Genomic DNA, 16,208 nt, shown 5'->3' with positions numbered 1-16,208 from the left:
ATCCATGTTTAGCATTAATCCGATATGAGTTTCGGCGTATTCTTTTTGGAAGAATGGTTCTCCTTTGCCATCTTCAAAACTCATCCAAATCCTCCCATCATAAATGTCAAATAAGGCTTCAGTTTCGTTTTCCCTTTCTGCCCACTTTCGACATGTCACCTCAAAATCTTTGCGACCGAAAAATAGGGTTAGTTGGCGCCTAATGTTAACTAATGGAAATGTCATTATCGGACGGATAATTGGATTATTTCCACCATCTTTATTACTGTCTATTTTTTTGACTAGAGGGTTATTACATTTTTGTCGAAATCTTTCTATGCGTTATGATTCGGGTAGTTTATAAAACTACATGTTGGTACTTCGGTTGTGTTTGATATTTCATTTATGTCATACAATTTGCGACATTTATTACATGCGGCATATTTGATAATATTCGTTGATATTCCCAATATTTTTTTGGCTACGTACAGGGAGGGAAGGAAAAGATGAAAATTTATTTTCATCTACCGTTAAAAGAAAAAACCTTAGAAATTTAAATAAAGAATCTATTGAAACATTAGGAAGCTTATATCTTTGTTGATATTGTAATATCCATAAGATAATCCAGGTATAATTATCATTGTTGATATTAGGAAGTTTTGGTTCACCATCGTCAAAATCTTTTGACGCAAAATTGACTTCTTCCTCATCATCATCTTCAAAATCTTCAGAGTCTCTATATTCTTCATCGCTTTCAAAATCTCCAAAATTACCGTCTTCGTCATCATCTTCAAAATCGCTAGAAACACCATCTTCGTCATCATCTTCAAAACTTTCAGAATCTCTATTTTCGTTCGTCATAGTCTTCAAAATCTCTATCTTGATCATCATTCATATCTCTTCCATTATCCGGTAATAAATTTTCAAGAACGTGATCAGATATTTTCCCTTTCTTTGTGAATTTATGTTTTGCCGATTCACGTATGCAGGTATCATCTCGAGTAAAGGTTCGCATTCCATTGCATTATTATCGTCAGTATATTGTCCAACATCAGAAGGCCCAGCCTCGATAATCATCACCAAAATTATTAGATGGATTAGCATTAGAAGGCTCAGCTTCGATAATTGTTACTAAAATTATTATTCGCATAAGATATATTATATTTTAACCCTACGTTTAGTTTTCGTTCTTAGGTCCACTAACTTGCCATTACATTCTTTACAAAAGCAGTATACTTTAGTTCTTATTCTTGTTCTATTAGATTTGGCAACAGCTCGAGGGTTAGACATTTTTTTATCTAGAAAATTTTTTTGAAAATTTTTTTTTATATAGGAAATTTTTTTGAAAAATTTTTTTATCTAGGAAATTTTTTGAGATCCTGAATTAATATTAAAAGTTAATTTCTGATTCACAAAAAGCCGCTAGATACTTATTAAAGCGAAACAATCAGCCACATTTTTTTAATTTGTATTAATTATAATATTACAAATATTTACTCAAAATCTTTCGGGATTTTAACCAATTTATATATATATGATTGGAAAATACCACCCTGACAGGCACTTTTGCGCCTCTCCCACCCCCTAAAATATAGCATAATGAATGTTATTAGCCATTTTTAGCAATAATACATGCTTTATTCATCGAATTATAAATTCCGAGATTAGCCAGAAAGATTATTTTCGCAAAAATGGGCAAACCATCGTTGAATTCTCGCAAATCCTCGCGAAATCGCAAAAAAAAATAGAAGAGAGCGAATGCTAAAGGAATTAAAGGGGTAGGATAAGGAAGTTGCCGATTTGCAAGTCCAGTTGCTGGACTTTAAAAAAGTTGTGTACGATTCGGGAGAGAAATTACTTAATAAGTTGGAGAAAAGTTCCCGTGAAAACAATAATTTGGTGGAGTGGTTAAAAATATACGACGAAAAAATAAAAGACTATGAAAAAGAAATTTATGATTTAAATTTACGATTATATTTTTCGCAACAACATCAACAAACGCAGCCGCAACAACAATCGCAACAACAATCGCAACAACAATCGCAATCACCTACATTTAGCAGCTTATCAGAATACTTCAAATTTCACAAGTCACGATTAATCAATTATATTTCATTTTTTCATTTTTTAATTTGAAAATTCCTTTATATTTTGTAAATATGATGTTTTTTTTTGGCTATTAAACCAGCTTCTTTTTTCATAATATAAGATAAGATAATATTAATACCTTTAAAATCGATTTAAAATGTCATAAATTTTGTATAAATCTAATAGTAATTAATCATCATACTGCATGTAACAAGTATCTCAACGAACGATTTGTCCATCAGCGCCGAATGATCGCGATAAACTTGCATCTATCATTTTAGTAGTAATACATATGAACTATAATTTAAACAAAAAGTCAGTCTAGTATGGGGATCATCCTCCCTATCGACATGGGGTTTAACATCTCCCCGTAGATGTTATTCATGTACGCAGGCAGAATGGAACTCAGAACTTTATTACATCAACGATGTTATTAGCTGGTTAAATTTATGCGCCTGTTTTTTTAATCAAGTTTCATAAAGAATGAAAAAAAAATTTTGGCGATTTTGTATGTTATCTAGTTGAAAGATTTTATATTATTTTTTATTAAAAATTAATTGATTGAGTTATTTTTAATCAAAATATCAAAATCACGTATAAAAGTATAAAAAGTTATTCTTTTATTGCCCAATAAGTACTAATTTTCTGCCTTGGGCGCAGTTTGTTACTACACGTGACTGGATGACGCATAAGTGTCACGCGCCAGATGCATAAATCCTACAAAATCGGAGGTGCCGATCATGATATATTTGTGTATGTTTACCACGCTTTCTTCGACGATATTTATATCGCTTTTTTTCGTTCACATCACAGTTCGAAATATTTCCTCTCTCTTTTCGTTCACATCACAGTTCGAAAATATTTCCTCTCTCTTTTCGTTCACATCACAGTTTCGAAAATATTTTCTATCGCTTTTTGCGTTCACATCACGGTTTCAAAAATATTTCCTATTGCTTTTTCGTCACGTATCGCTATTTCGTCACGTCACAGATTTCCTACCGGAAAAACAAACTTCCGTAAGTAATTAATTTAATTAAGTTTAATGATATTAATTGATTATTAATATATTTAATTGATGGATGGCGATGTAGTATAAATTTATTGATATGTGATAACGAAGTTAATAATTTATTTTATGTTTATTTTGATTAGGCAATTACGCGTTAAATGATAGGATGATTCAAAATATGTATATAAAGTGCCTTTTTATCTCTTGTCCGATCTTTAATAATAAATACCATAATGAAAAGATTTAAATTTTTACAAATTTCTCGGGATGCATAGGAACCTCAATACTAGATCTCAACAAAAAGAATCAGATTCCCGTTCTCACTCACATCGTTCTCATCAACGATCCCACTCACGTCGTTCTCACTCACGTCGTTCACATCGTCGTTCTCATTCACGTCGTTCCCATTATCGTTCCCAACCTCGTAGTCATAGTCATTCCCAATCTCGTAGTCGTAGTTATTCCCAATCTCGTAGTCGTAGTCGTTCCCAATCTCGTAGTCGTAGTCGTAATCATTCCCAATCTCGTAAGTCACCGATTACGACAACAACATATCTCTCCATCCCATTCTAGTTCCCCTATCCGTTCACGTCGACATCATCGATCACATAAATCACAATCTAGATCCCACAGTTCTAACCATCATCGATCCTATTATGAAGTATCTGATTCTAATGATCAATTTACCACTCTCTCATCCAAAGATTCATCACCACAAAATAGAGGGAGATCATTAACAAAAAGTAATATTATTTAAATTAGTCTTAATTACATTTCAAAACATATACCGATTTAACATAATTATTATAGGAACACTTACAAATCAATCTTCGATATTGCAAAATCAACCTTCCTCTTCAATTACTCCGGCTCTAAATAGCGGTATTATTTCCCTCACGCTCCTATTCTGACTTACATGTAAAAAAAAAATTTTCAAAATGAATTATATTAAATACTGACTTATAATAGGTGGCGTTGAAAACCAAGAAATTCAAGAATTAAGAAATGTAATCTTAAATCTCACACAACGCTTAAATAACCAAACCGAAAAAAATGCTAGTCATGAAGAACCTTTAGTTAATCGTCCCAATAGAAGCTTATCGCCTATTCTTATTAGAGAACAGAAACGTGAGCTGCCACTCATGTCAAGTAATTATAAGTAAGACATTTCACGTAAATATACATTTTTATTAAAATTTATCTTTATTAAATTAAATATTTGATCATTTAATGACTGTTTTATTAAATAGGATGAAGTAGTCCATATTCTCAATAATCTTAATCAGTCGCTTCAATTCGACCTATCAAAGACGTACAGTGAACAAAAAAAACAATAGAAAGAAAACTTTTGCCAGCAGTAAAATCGGCCATGAATCCTTCTATTGTAGCATATGATATAGAGATAGTAAGAATCATAAAACAATTGCATAAATCTCGCCGAGAGATTTGGAAACTGCAAAAAGAGGTAAAATGCCGGAACATACCAAAAGACAACACACGATATCCAGAAGGGATCAGGTATAAAATTCATTATTTAATAATAAAAACATATACAATTAATTAATTTTTTAATTTACTCTTCAATAGAAGATGTCCCCGGCACAGAAGAGGATTGCAGCACATGATATCGACACGAGACAAACTTTTGACTGAATGCCAACCTCGTAACTTAAAATGGGAAGAATTTATCAAAGATTGTATAAAGGCGACTAATACTTCGACATACACTCGGACGAATGGTCCACAGAAGACGAGGAATTAGCAAACAAAGAACGCAGTAAAAATACAAGATCAGGTCGATTAATTAACAATAATTCAGTAATAAAGATTTACGACAAGCGGCGGTCGTCGGGAGTATGCGAAGTCGTGATGTTATTAATGAATATAACATTTATGCTTAATAAATTATAAATTTTTATTAGATTCAAAAAATTCTACATCGATCGGAAGAAATTGGTATTAGCATCGGATCTGGTTTAAGTCGTCCACGTTACCGCTCAGATGAAAATTTTGATAAAAAAAGCAAACCAAAGGAGAACATTCCCAGTTAGTGGATTTCGTCAAGCTGGGTTGCACAAGAATCCGACGAAGATGGTGATGAAGAGGATAATAGTGACGACGATAACAATGACGATAACAATGACGACAATAACGACAAAGATAAAAACAATGCTAGTAACGATAAAAACGACAATAACGTTAACAATGATAATAACGATAAGAATGATGACGATAAGAATGATGACGATAAGAAAACTGATAATAATGATTATATTTTTATCGATGACAGCGATGAAAAGGATGATCCATTTCAACTAGTGGTTCCAAAAGAAATTATTAGGAGATCAACTACTAAAAAATGTTCTCTTTTAAAAAGTGAAAGAAAATAGTAAGATGATTATAGCACATAGTAATAATAAATATAGCAAGAATATAATAATAAATATATCATAAACTGCAAAATAAAAAAACGTATATTACAATGTGTTCATATAAATTAAAATCGGTCAATAATAGAAAAAAACGGGTAATGATGAATTACGAAAAAATCAAAAAAATAGAAAGATTCTGGCTTACTCGAAATAAAAACAGGCATAGATTATTTTAAGTATTGCTCTTACTGATCTATGAATCGGCATTTCTATTCAAATCTATTTGTGATCGAAATAAAAACAGGCATATGTTATTTTAAGTATTGTTCTTACTGATCTATGAATCGGCATTCCTTTTCAAAACTATTTGAGATCGAAATAAAAACAGGCAGCTATTTTGTTATTTTGATTGTTACTGATCTATTGAATCGGCATTCCTTTTCAAATCTATTTGTGATCGAAATAAAAACAGGCATATGTTATTTTAAGTATTGCTCTTACCGATCTATGAATCGGCATTCCTTTTCAAATCTATTTGTGATCGAAATAAAAACAGGCATATGTTATTTTAAGTATTGTTCTTACTGATCTATATATCGGCATTTCTATTTGTGAGAATGGCATGATTATCGCAGTCCGATTTTGGATGATTACTGCATGAATCTGCATGGTAGTGTTAGTCTGTTGTGCCAATTTATAAATCGGCACTTATTTTTTGAAAAATTATTATACGAATCGGTACAATAGGCAGTCCGATTTGGGAGATTATTGAAGAATCGGCAGGTAATATAAAATGTTTGTTGTTCTGATTTAAAAATCGGCACTTCTATATGTTATGAATCAGCATGTTTATTTTCATGCCGGCAGTCTGATTGTGATGATATTTTGTAAATTTATTTACAAGTCGGCAGTCCGATTATTATTTGAATCGGCATGATGGTTTAAAATGCGGCATTCCTATTTTTTGTCATTAAAAAGAGGAATTTCTATTTTTAGCAATTCGCGCCATAAAATCGGCTGAATAAAGCCACGAATCGGACAAATACAGCCAAAAATCGGCAGTCCGATATTTGACCGATTTTTACTTATTTGACGTGTGTCTCCATAATTGCACTCTCCATAATTGTACACCCTTCGTAATTGCACCCTTTGATTCGTTCACAACTTTGGGACTTAATGCTAATTGCACACCCTCCGTACTCTACACGTGCAATGATTTTTTAGTACGATTATATTGTCCTATTCTCCATAAATGCACGCACATGACTTTCTGAACCTTCCAAACTTATATAATAACGCGCAGTGCGCGCAGTACGTGCAGTACGCGCAGTTTGATTAACATTTCGCATTCTCACTATGCCTAAAAAAAACATTTCTTTATCAGATATTCAGAAATATGAGCTTTGTCTTTATGCTCGTGATAACAAGAAAACTCGAACTCAGTATGTGGACTGGGTTGAACAAAAGTGGAATCAGAGTTAATGAATCTACAATTACAAGAACCTTGCAAAGTAAAGAGAAACGACTTACCACAGAACTTGCAAATCCAGAAGTAAAACGTCATAAACCTGTTGCTGTCCCGGAACTTGAACTTGCCCTAAAAGAATTTGTTTTATGTTATCAGCATAAAACAATTTTAAGTGATGCTATATTAATTGAGAAGGCTAAATTACTAGCCAATGAACTAGAAGTTCCTCAAGAAACATTACAAGTTAAACATTTTTTTTTAATAATTTATATTTAATAATTTATTATAATGTTTGTTTGATCACTATTTTATTATTTATTTATAGTTTTCCAACGGATGGCTCCAAAAATTTAAGGAGCGTAACAGTATTCGTCAAGTAAAGCTTCATGGAGAGGCAAATTCTGCTGATGAAAATGCTATTGCTGAAGCTCTACCTTTATTACAAAATAAATGTGCAGAATATCCTCCTGATCGTATTTACAATATGGATGAGACAGGGCTTTTTTATCGGTAGGTATTTAATATTTATATGTTATATTTGTAATCTCTTCTCATTATTAATAACTAATACATATTCTTTTAGGTTAGAACCAGACTGAACATTAGCTACAAAGCGGCTTTCTGGACGTAAAAAAAGTAAGGAACGGCTATCAGTTGCTTTATGTGCAAATGCTGATGGATCACATAAGCTGCCTCCTTTAATAATTGGTAAATATGCAAATCCGTGATGCTTTAAAAATGTTAATATTGGCAATTTGCCAATGTCCTATCGGAATAATGCTAAAGCTTGGATGTTAGCAACCATTTTTCAAAAGTGGCTTCAGGAATTTGATTATCAAGTTGGCATAAAACATGATAAATAGCGTGTTTTGCTGCTTCTTGATAATTGTACAAGCCATAAAATAAATAATTTAGTTCTTGAAAATATTGAAATTTATTTTTTGCCACCTAATACGACTTCAAAACTTCAACAAGCATTATCGGCATCACCTAAGGTTGCTTGCCGAAACCTAGGAGTTTAGGCAAGATGGCGTTTCGCCAAAAAGCGAAATTCTGCCGAAACTATATTAAAGTTATATTAAAAAACTGGCGAAACTTTGGAGAAAGGTGAAACTGCCGAAACTTATTATAAATGCCGAAACTGCCGAAACTCTGCCGAAACTATAATAAATCTATAGTAAAATTTTGATGAAACTAATCGTAGGATTTTGAAGAGATTTAGACAAGCAACCTTAGCATCACCACATACATCCGGTAAGTTGGGTTTTTTCAAATCTACTATATTGCAAATTTAATATACATATTTTATTTTAGATAGATATTAGAACAAGTTGAAGCAGGCCAGCTTATACAGGATTTAAAAATGAATGTTTTGCAAGCAATTCAATATATTATTCAAGATTGGAATGAAGTTACGGCTGATACTATCAAAAATTGTTGGAATCATGTCAAAATCCTTTCAGATGCTATTCCTAGAGATAATGACGAAAATGATGATTCAAATATTGACAGTGAACTTAATAGAGCAATTGAAGCTCTTCATTTATCCGACATGATGCAAGTGAAAGAATTTCTAACTATTCCTGAAGAAGATGTAATATATGAATTTCTTAATATTTCAGAATTCGAAGATATGTTTAAAAGTGGGACTACAGATCATCCAGATGAAGTAGATGATAGTTCTGAAATGGAAATCATTCATATCAATGAAGCATTACGAAGCTTGAAAACTGTAAATTTGTTTTTACTTCAACAAGAAAATGCAGGTGAACAGATAAAATTAGCGGGTAAAATTGAGAAATTTATTAGAAAAAGGAAATTCAATTCAATGCAGCAGACTACTATAGATCAATATTTCGTATAAATGTTTTAATTTTATAATGATAATAGTTTTAATTTTGTAGTTTTTAGTAATAATTCATAATAAATAAATGTGACGTTACAACTTTATATAAAAATCACGTGATATATGTAATTCTATAATTGCACACCCTCTCTAATTGCACGCTTACGCTCAGTCCCGAGGGTGTGCAATTATGGAGGTTTGACTGTATTTTTTTTTGCAAAATACATAGAATACTAAAGTAAGCAGTACATATTATAATAAAAGTATTTTTGCAAAACAATAAATATTTAAATGTAAAATTTTCTATTTATTGAAATAATTGACATATATTTTTTTCAATTTTTTTTTGGTCCTACTTTAAGACTTTCTGAAACAAATTGACATAAAATATTATGTATAAAAATTATACAATCTCTTCCCATTTTAAAAAATTCTGATTTCCACAACTCAATATTACAAGATTTATCATCATCATTTATTTTACAATGAAATCTTATCTTTTGGTTTTCTGTTAGCTTATACCATCTTATAAAAGCTAAATAATATGTCTTAAAATCTCCTGGTAATCAAATGGTATGTTCAAAGAAAAATTGGATCTGCCCAGAATATACGTCAGTAGTATTATCACTTAAAATAAAATGAGCTAAAATCTTAGTTAATCTTGCATACCGAAAAGAAAATGTTAAACCAAATATCTCAGTTCCAATTTTTAATCGACTAAATTAATTAACTTTTGGAAGAACAGGAATAGATTCATCTGAAGTATTGTGAAGTTGCAATAGTATCACAAAATCTTTATTGTATATATTATGATAAAAATCTGCTAATAAAAGCAAAATATCTTGCTGTAAATATGCATCTTTATTTAACGGACCTAATAAAGAATCTGTGAATGGTTCATTGCTGAAAGCTGCACCTTCTTTTAGTATATTTGCTGATAATAAGCGAAATGTTTAATAATCTTCATTAGAATAATCATCATATATAGAAAAACTTCTAACTGAATCTTTAAACTTTAATATTTCAAGACTCTTCTGAAAGTAAGAATGACGCCGCAAATAGACAATTGCGGAATAATTGCAATTTGCGGTATTGCGAAACATTGCGGATTTTGAAGTCTAAATATCTGCAAATCCGCAATTTGCAATTGTTTGCAATTTTGCAAATATTCCGCAATTCCGCAAATAATCTAAAGTATCGCAATTCAATTGCGGTACAATTGCAGTACTTTACAAAATTGCAGAACATTTGCAGATTTGCGGATTTGCCAATAATAGTCCACCAGTCTGACACAGATTATCAGATGAATTGCATAGTACAAATCATCTGATGATTTCTTTTTCTTTTTTATTGAAGTTTCCAGACAAAAATTATGACTGAACTTTTTAAAATGGAGTCATGTAGATAAGGAGAAACCGAACAGCAAGTTGTTTTTTTTAATAAATTTATTTTTTTTTTGATTTTGTAGAGTTGCCGGACGAAAAGTATGGCTGGACTTTTAAAATTGAGGTAAGAGAAGGACCGGGAAGGATTTTTGTTATTTTTTTTTTAATTTATTTTTTTTTCATTTTTTCAAGATAAGGGAAGACCGGGAAGGGTTTTTGTTATTTTTTTTAATAACTAATTTATTTTTTTTTGTTTTTGTTGAGTTGCCGGAAGAAAAGTATGACTGGACTTTTGAAATTAAGGTAAGGAAGGACCGGGAAGGGTTTTTGTTGCTTTTTTTTTTTAATATTTTCAAACTAATTTATTTTTTTTTCATTTTTGTAGAGTTGCCAAACGAAAAGCATGACCAAACTTCTGGAATTGAGGTAAGGGAGGACTGGGAAGGAATTTTGTTACTTTTTTTTAATAATTTTCACTAATTTATTTTTTTTTTCATTTTTGTAAAGTTGCCAGACGAAAAGTATGACCAGAATTCTGGATTGAGATAAGGGAGGACCAGAAAATTTTCATTATTTTTTTTTGATAAATTTAATTAATTTATTTTTTTTTCTTTTCGTAAGGTTTTAATAATTAGACATGACCAGAATTTTGAAATTGAGGTAAGGGAGAACCGAAGGAAAAGATGTTTATTGCTAATTTTCTTTAAAAAGAAATGTCACTAACATTTCTTTTCTTTTTATAGGGTTGCTGGATGAAAATATATATAGCGAGGAGACTTATTTTAAAAATGGACAAAATTGTCCAGAATTTTTTCTGAGAAACGGCACAGTTATGCAATTTAGAAAAATATCAGTCTATATTTAAGACGAATGATAAACAAATAAATAAATAAATAAATAAATTTATTATATTGATTTAAAAAACATTTTTATTTATTTATCGTTATAAACATTTAAAAAATAATTTATTATTTAAAAATATTAGCCAATCAGAATTGTGGAATTGCGGATTACTAACTGCAATTTGACTCCAAAATCTGCAATATTGCGGATTTGAAAAATCATTTGAGGGCCCATCCTTATCTGAAGGTATTGATTTTAATCAGTATGAGACGTCAATTTATCGAGAATGGTATTATTTTGTACAATTTTTATAAGTTCTTGTTCAATATTTCGCTGACTATTATGAAATGATCCTAAAATTATATTTAAAATATTATTAGTAAATTCTAGTAGATTCATCAATCAGCATTATCAAGTTACCTAACAAGCCATTTATTCGTTCTATTGGGTAATACCAATATGCATATAAGGGTCTATAATCTAATGAACACTTACATAAATGCATGCATAAATACAAATTGGAAGTTATTTTTTTAGGTCTGTAAGTTTTTTCAATTTTCTTAACCATTGCTATTAAATGCTAGTGAGCTTCTATAAGATTGTTTTTTGATACTATTCTGCATACCAAAATATGACAAGCGTGGATAAAGTTTGCCAGAATTTTTCGGTCAGACTCTTTCAAAAGGTTCCAAGTAATAGATGTTGTATATATTAATATGAATGTTTTCTATTGGCCAGCAAAAAACCCAGAAAAGCTTTTTCTTGTCGATATTTTGTTTAGAAATCTACTAATATCTGCTGATACCTGAATTTGATTAACTCTCTTTTGCATTAACAAAAGATTCTGTAATGTTAATTTTCCTTCTTCAATTCATAGTCTCATCACGATCTATTTAGCAATGTCTAAAAAAAAACAATGCATAGGATCTATAACTAAAAAATGTACTGGATTGAAGTAAGGTAAACGATGAATTTCAGACTATTGTACTAAAGTTTTAGATACATGTTTCTGGCATTGATCATTTGTTTTGCAATCTTTCTATGCTAAAACATTATTTTAATTTCTTCAGCATTTTTTTCTACAAACCAGTCATCTATATTATCCATTTCTTTAAAATTTGGTTGATTTCTTTTATCAAAACTGGCATATTTAAGGCATCGGCGGCATGCAATTCTTACAGATATATATTCACAAAACTTTCTTACGGCAGGTATGTCACAAGAATAGCATATAATCGCACTTCTAATTTTTTTTCCATTAGAGGATTCAAAAGTTTTCAATAAATCTATAATACGCTATAGTTCAATTAATTGTTCAGCCAGATAATGATTCAAATAATATAATATCAGTTCTTTTAAACCTGGAATCAGTGCTAATGTTATTATATTAGAAGGTTTAAACCTTTCATTTCAGGGCAAATTGCAAATAGTAGCATAAATTGCACCAGTACTATATTGAAAATTTTTAAAGGGTTAAAACCAGTCTATACTGAGCATCAATCCAAGCACTGGTCAAAATTGATGTTATCGGACACATATCATCTACCTGATATGTGCCTGATATGTATGAGATATATGTGTAATATTTAACAATACTACACATATCAGGTACCCGATATGTGTAGTACAAATGTAAAAATTCGGACACATATATTATACATATCAGATACATACACTGGTCAAAATTGATGCTATCAGATACTTAATAGTTATTCGGCATGAAGTGCCGAATAACTGTTATATTGGGTAAATCAAATTTGATTGGTTGATCTGGGCTCCGCAGGAGCTCGAGATCAACTGAACAAATTTGATTCCCAATATAATAAGCTACCTTTAGGTAGCGTTAGTTATTCGACTCAAAGTGCCGAATAAGTGATTTATCCGGTATCACGTGATTTATACGTAACATTTAAGCTTTTTTTTTGCCATTTTTAGACTTTTTCTTCTTGATAAACTTTTTTTTTTATTAAATAAACATTTTAATCGTCTCTTGACTCTTCTAATGGAAAATATTAATTTTAATAACGACAATGTGAGTTTTATATTTAAATTATTATTGTTATTAATATTTTCAAAATTAATAATATCTGATATAATATTTTAGTCATATTTCAAACCAACGGCTGAAGAGCTTGCAAAAGTTCAACAAAGCTGCGTACCATTAAATACAACTAGGTGTACTGAAAAATGGGTCAATATTTTGAATTCTTGGCAAAATCATCAAAATGTTGGTTATATGTATACACTTGAATCACTTTCTTCTAATGAACAAATTGAAAAGGAAATGTGTGAATTTTTATATGGTGTTAGAACAAAGAAAGGTGATAAATATTCAAGAGCATCACTTAAAAATGCAGTTGCTTCAATAAGTCGTCACCTTAAAAATTCAATACTATATTGGAACTATAATCTTTTAGACAAGAACAGTTTTCCAAAACTTTATGCTACACTCGATGGCAGAAATGAAGAGACTAGGAATAGGCGCTGCAAAACTACATGAAGGTTTGACGAATGAGGAAGTAAAGCATATCTTATAACATGATTCCATGTCTTCCAATAAACCTGAAGGATTGCTTAGAAGGGTTTTCTTGTGGATCTGTCTGCTGGGATGTCCACGAGGTGGTGAACATTACAAACTACTAATTGATCAATTTGAAGACACAGAAAAGGGATTCATTTTTAAAAAATTCCAACAAAAAAATGATCAAGGAGGATTAGAAGGAAATCAGCATACTTTTGAAATACTATTTCCATCAGATATTGCCGATAAAGTTGAACCTAATGCAGATATTCGTAAGTATATTTCAATGAGGCCTCCAAATTGTACTACCAAGGAATTTTACTTAGGAATTTCGAATGCATCAGGTAAATTGAGATTTATTGATATTTGTAATTAATTTTTAAATGAATTTTAATTTATCTTTTAATTTTTATTTGTTTTTAAAATTTCTATAAAGGACAATGGTATCTTAATCGGGCACTTGGTGAAAAACGGATTAGAGGAATGTTTCGGAAAATTTGTTTAGTATGTGATATTGATATATCTGGAAGAAATATCTCTAATTATTTAGGTCGAAATACGGCAATTCAATCAATATTTGATGCTGGTAATGAAGAAATTGAAGCTATGGCTATTTCAGGACATAATTCATCAGCTGGTGTACGAAATTACCTTAAAGTGACAAAGGAGAAAAAAAGAAATATCCTTAACTCAGTCGTACAAAGGTTGACAGAATCTAATACTTTGTAACAAAGATGAAGTATTAGAAGATAAAGAGGTATTTTACATTTTTGTTATTTAAAATTTTACATATTAACAAAAATATTACATATTAACATTTGATCTAAATTACAGTTGCCCAAATCTAATACTATTAATAAAAATGAAGCATCAAAAGATAAAGAGGTTTTTTACATTTTTAATACATATGGGCTGATCCTTGGAATCTAATTTTTTTACACAAAAATAATTTTATTAAAGCAAATATAAATTATCATTTATATAAGAATAATAAATTTATACTAGATAATGCAAAAAAAACTAATTAATTATATAATTTTTAATTTTTTTTTAATATAAGATATCATTAAAATTTAAAAGATCAAATATAACTCTCATGACAAAATCATTGATAATTCTTCGTAGAAATAAGCTATACAAATAAATTTACATTCATTTGAAAGAGAAAATCGAGATCTATCTAATGAATCTAAAATCAAGTGAATTGAATTACTAGTTGTTCAGTAATCACGTTCAGTATATTTATTGAATTTTATCTAAATTTGATCATTAATTACTTCACATGTAGTGATTCAATTTGAATGATCTTTGCTCCCTAAGGTGATGCCAACTTTTATCTTGAAAATAAATTTAAAATAATTCGTTTAATATATGTAGATGTTTAGGAATCATCAATTATATTATTAATATAAAATTTTATAAGTTTGATAAAATCTGATATAAAAAAATTTATTAAATACCTGTAGATGCAAGCTACACGAATGAAATTATATTCATTTGAAAGAGAAAATTGAGGTCTATCTAATAAGCCTAAAATCAAATAAATTGAATCACTGGATTGTGAATAATTACGTCTAATATATTTATTTTTAATTTTTAAATTTGATTTGACTTTGATCGTTAATTACGCCTCATCCAGTGATCCAATTTTCCTGATCTTTGATTCTTACGATAGGGCAAATTCTCAGCTTTCAAATGAATGTAAAATGATGACGTTAGCATATCTCCAGGAATAATAATGCACGATTTTGTCACCTGCATAAAGTCCGATCTGAAAATTTTATTTCTTACCAAAAAATGCTTTCATAAGAGAATCCCAAATTCTTTTACTTTATTTAAAAGATTTTATTTGCCATTTAAGGATTTTAGTAGAATAAATCTAATAAAATAATTTTAAAAGATAAAAAACAAATATATAATTAGTTATTTTGAAAAAAAAGAATATCTTATTATTCATTTTACAACTATTTTACATCATAATTATTTTTTATTTGCATGTATTTTTTACAAAGAAAAAACAATAAATTAAAGCTAAAAATTATGAAAAAATATGTCTTATCTATGTATATAAAATATTAAGTTTTTTCTTTTACTTACCACTTAAAAATAACTGCTATATTTGCTTATAAACTTTTTTGTCATATTTAATAAAAGTGAATAGAAAAATGATGGAAAAGTGATGGGCAGTGATGGGGAAAAAGAAGTGGTTATTACCATTATTTTTGAATATTGATTAAAAAAATTTTTATTAAATCTGAGTTACGTAAATATGTAACACATATTTAATTTAGATTTGTGTAATGTTAATCTTACTAAAATATTAAATTTTTATAAAAATCTTAATTTAGACTAATTCCAAAAATCGGCACATATGATATAGAATTTTATATAATAACAAAAGTTTTATATGTTAACACCTAATCTGATTTATAGTCACCTAATAGTGGTTTTAGCAAGGCCTCACAATTATTGAACAAGAAAATAAAAGGCCATTGCAAGAATTTTCTCTTTCCGAATCAAATACGTCAAGCAAAAAGAAGAAGAGAAAAACAATTATCATAAATAAAAATTATTATAAAAACTGTTCTATTTATAATTAATTATTTGTAATGGTTTTAATTGCAATTTCTCAATAATATAAATAATGCCTGATACAAATGGCTGATACACGATTTTAATGCCTGATACACGTTTTAT

General features: G+C 29.6%; 3 protein-coding genes across 3 annotated transcripts; 2 read left to right on the top strand and 1 right to left on the bottom strand.

The window, feature by feature from the left end:
* Positions 1 to 408: 408 nt before the first annotated feature.
* On the bottom strand, positions 409 to 840 carry OCT59_003249 (uncharacterized protein; the record flags this gene model as incomplete). Its single annotated transcript, XM_066145492.1, has 1 exon — positions 409 to 840. One exon carries the CDS (start codon positions 838 to 840, stop codon positions 409 to 411), a length of 432 nt encoding a protein of 143 aa, XP_065996211.1.
* Positions 841 to 3,343: 2,503 nt separating this feature from the next.
* OCT59_003248 (uncharacterized protein) lies at positions 3,344 to 5,466 on the top strand (the record flags this gene model as incomplete). Its single annotated transcript, XM_066145491.1, has 8 exons — positions 3,344 to 3,602; positions 3,739 to 3,819; positions 3,887 to 3,958; positions 4,046 to 4,225; positions 4,414 to 4,594; positions 4,664 to 4,815; positions 4,999 to 5,032; positions 5,142 to 5,466. 8 exons carry the CDS (start codon positions 3,344 to 3,346, stop codon positions 5,464 to 5,466), a joined length of 1,284 nt encoding a protein of 427 aa, XP_065996210.1.
* Positions 5,467 to 12,992: 7,526 nt separating this feature from the next.
* OCT59_003247 (uncharacterized protein) lies at positions 12,993 to 13,490 on the top strand (the record flags this gene model as incomplete). Its single annotated transcript, XM_025328961.1, has 2 exons — positions 12,993 to 13,022; positions 13,095 to 13,490. 2 exons carry the CDS (start codon positions 12,993 to 12,995, stop codon positions 13,488 to 13,490), a joined length of 426 nt encoding a protein of 141 aa, XP_025164529.1.
* Between the last annotated feature and the right edge of the window lie 2,718 nt (positions 13,491 to 16,208).

This window comes from Rhizophagus irregularis, chromosome 11, assembly GCF_026210795.1.
Source record: "Rhizophagus irregularis chromosome 11, complete sequence".
In the NCBI taxonomy this organism is placed as follows: domain Eukaryota; kingdom Fungi; phylum Glomeromycota; class Glomeromycetes; order Glomerales; family Glomeraceae; genus Rhizophagus; species Rhizophagus irregularis.
Note: the sequence above shows the minus strand (reverse complement) of the source record. Positions and strands in the feature narration are given on the sequence as shown.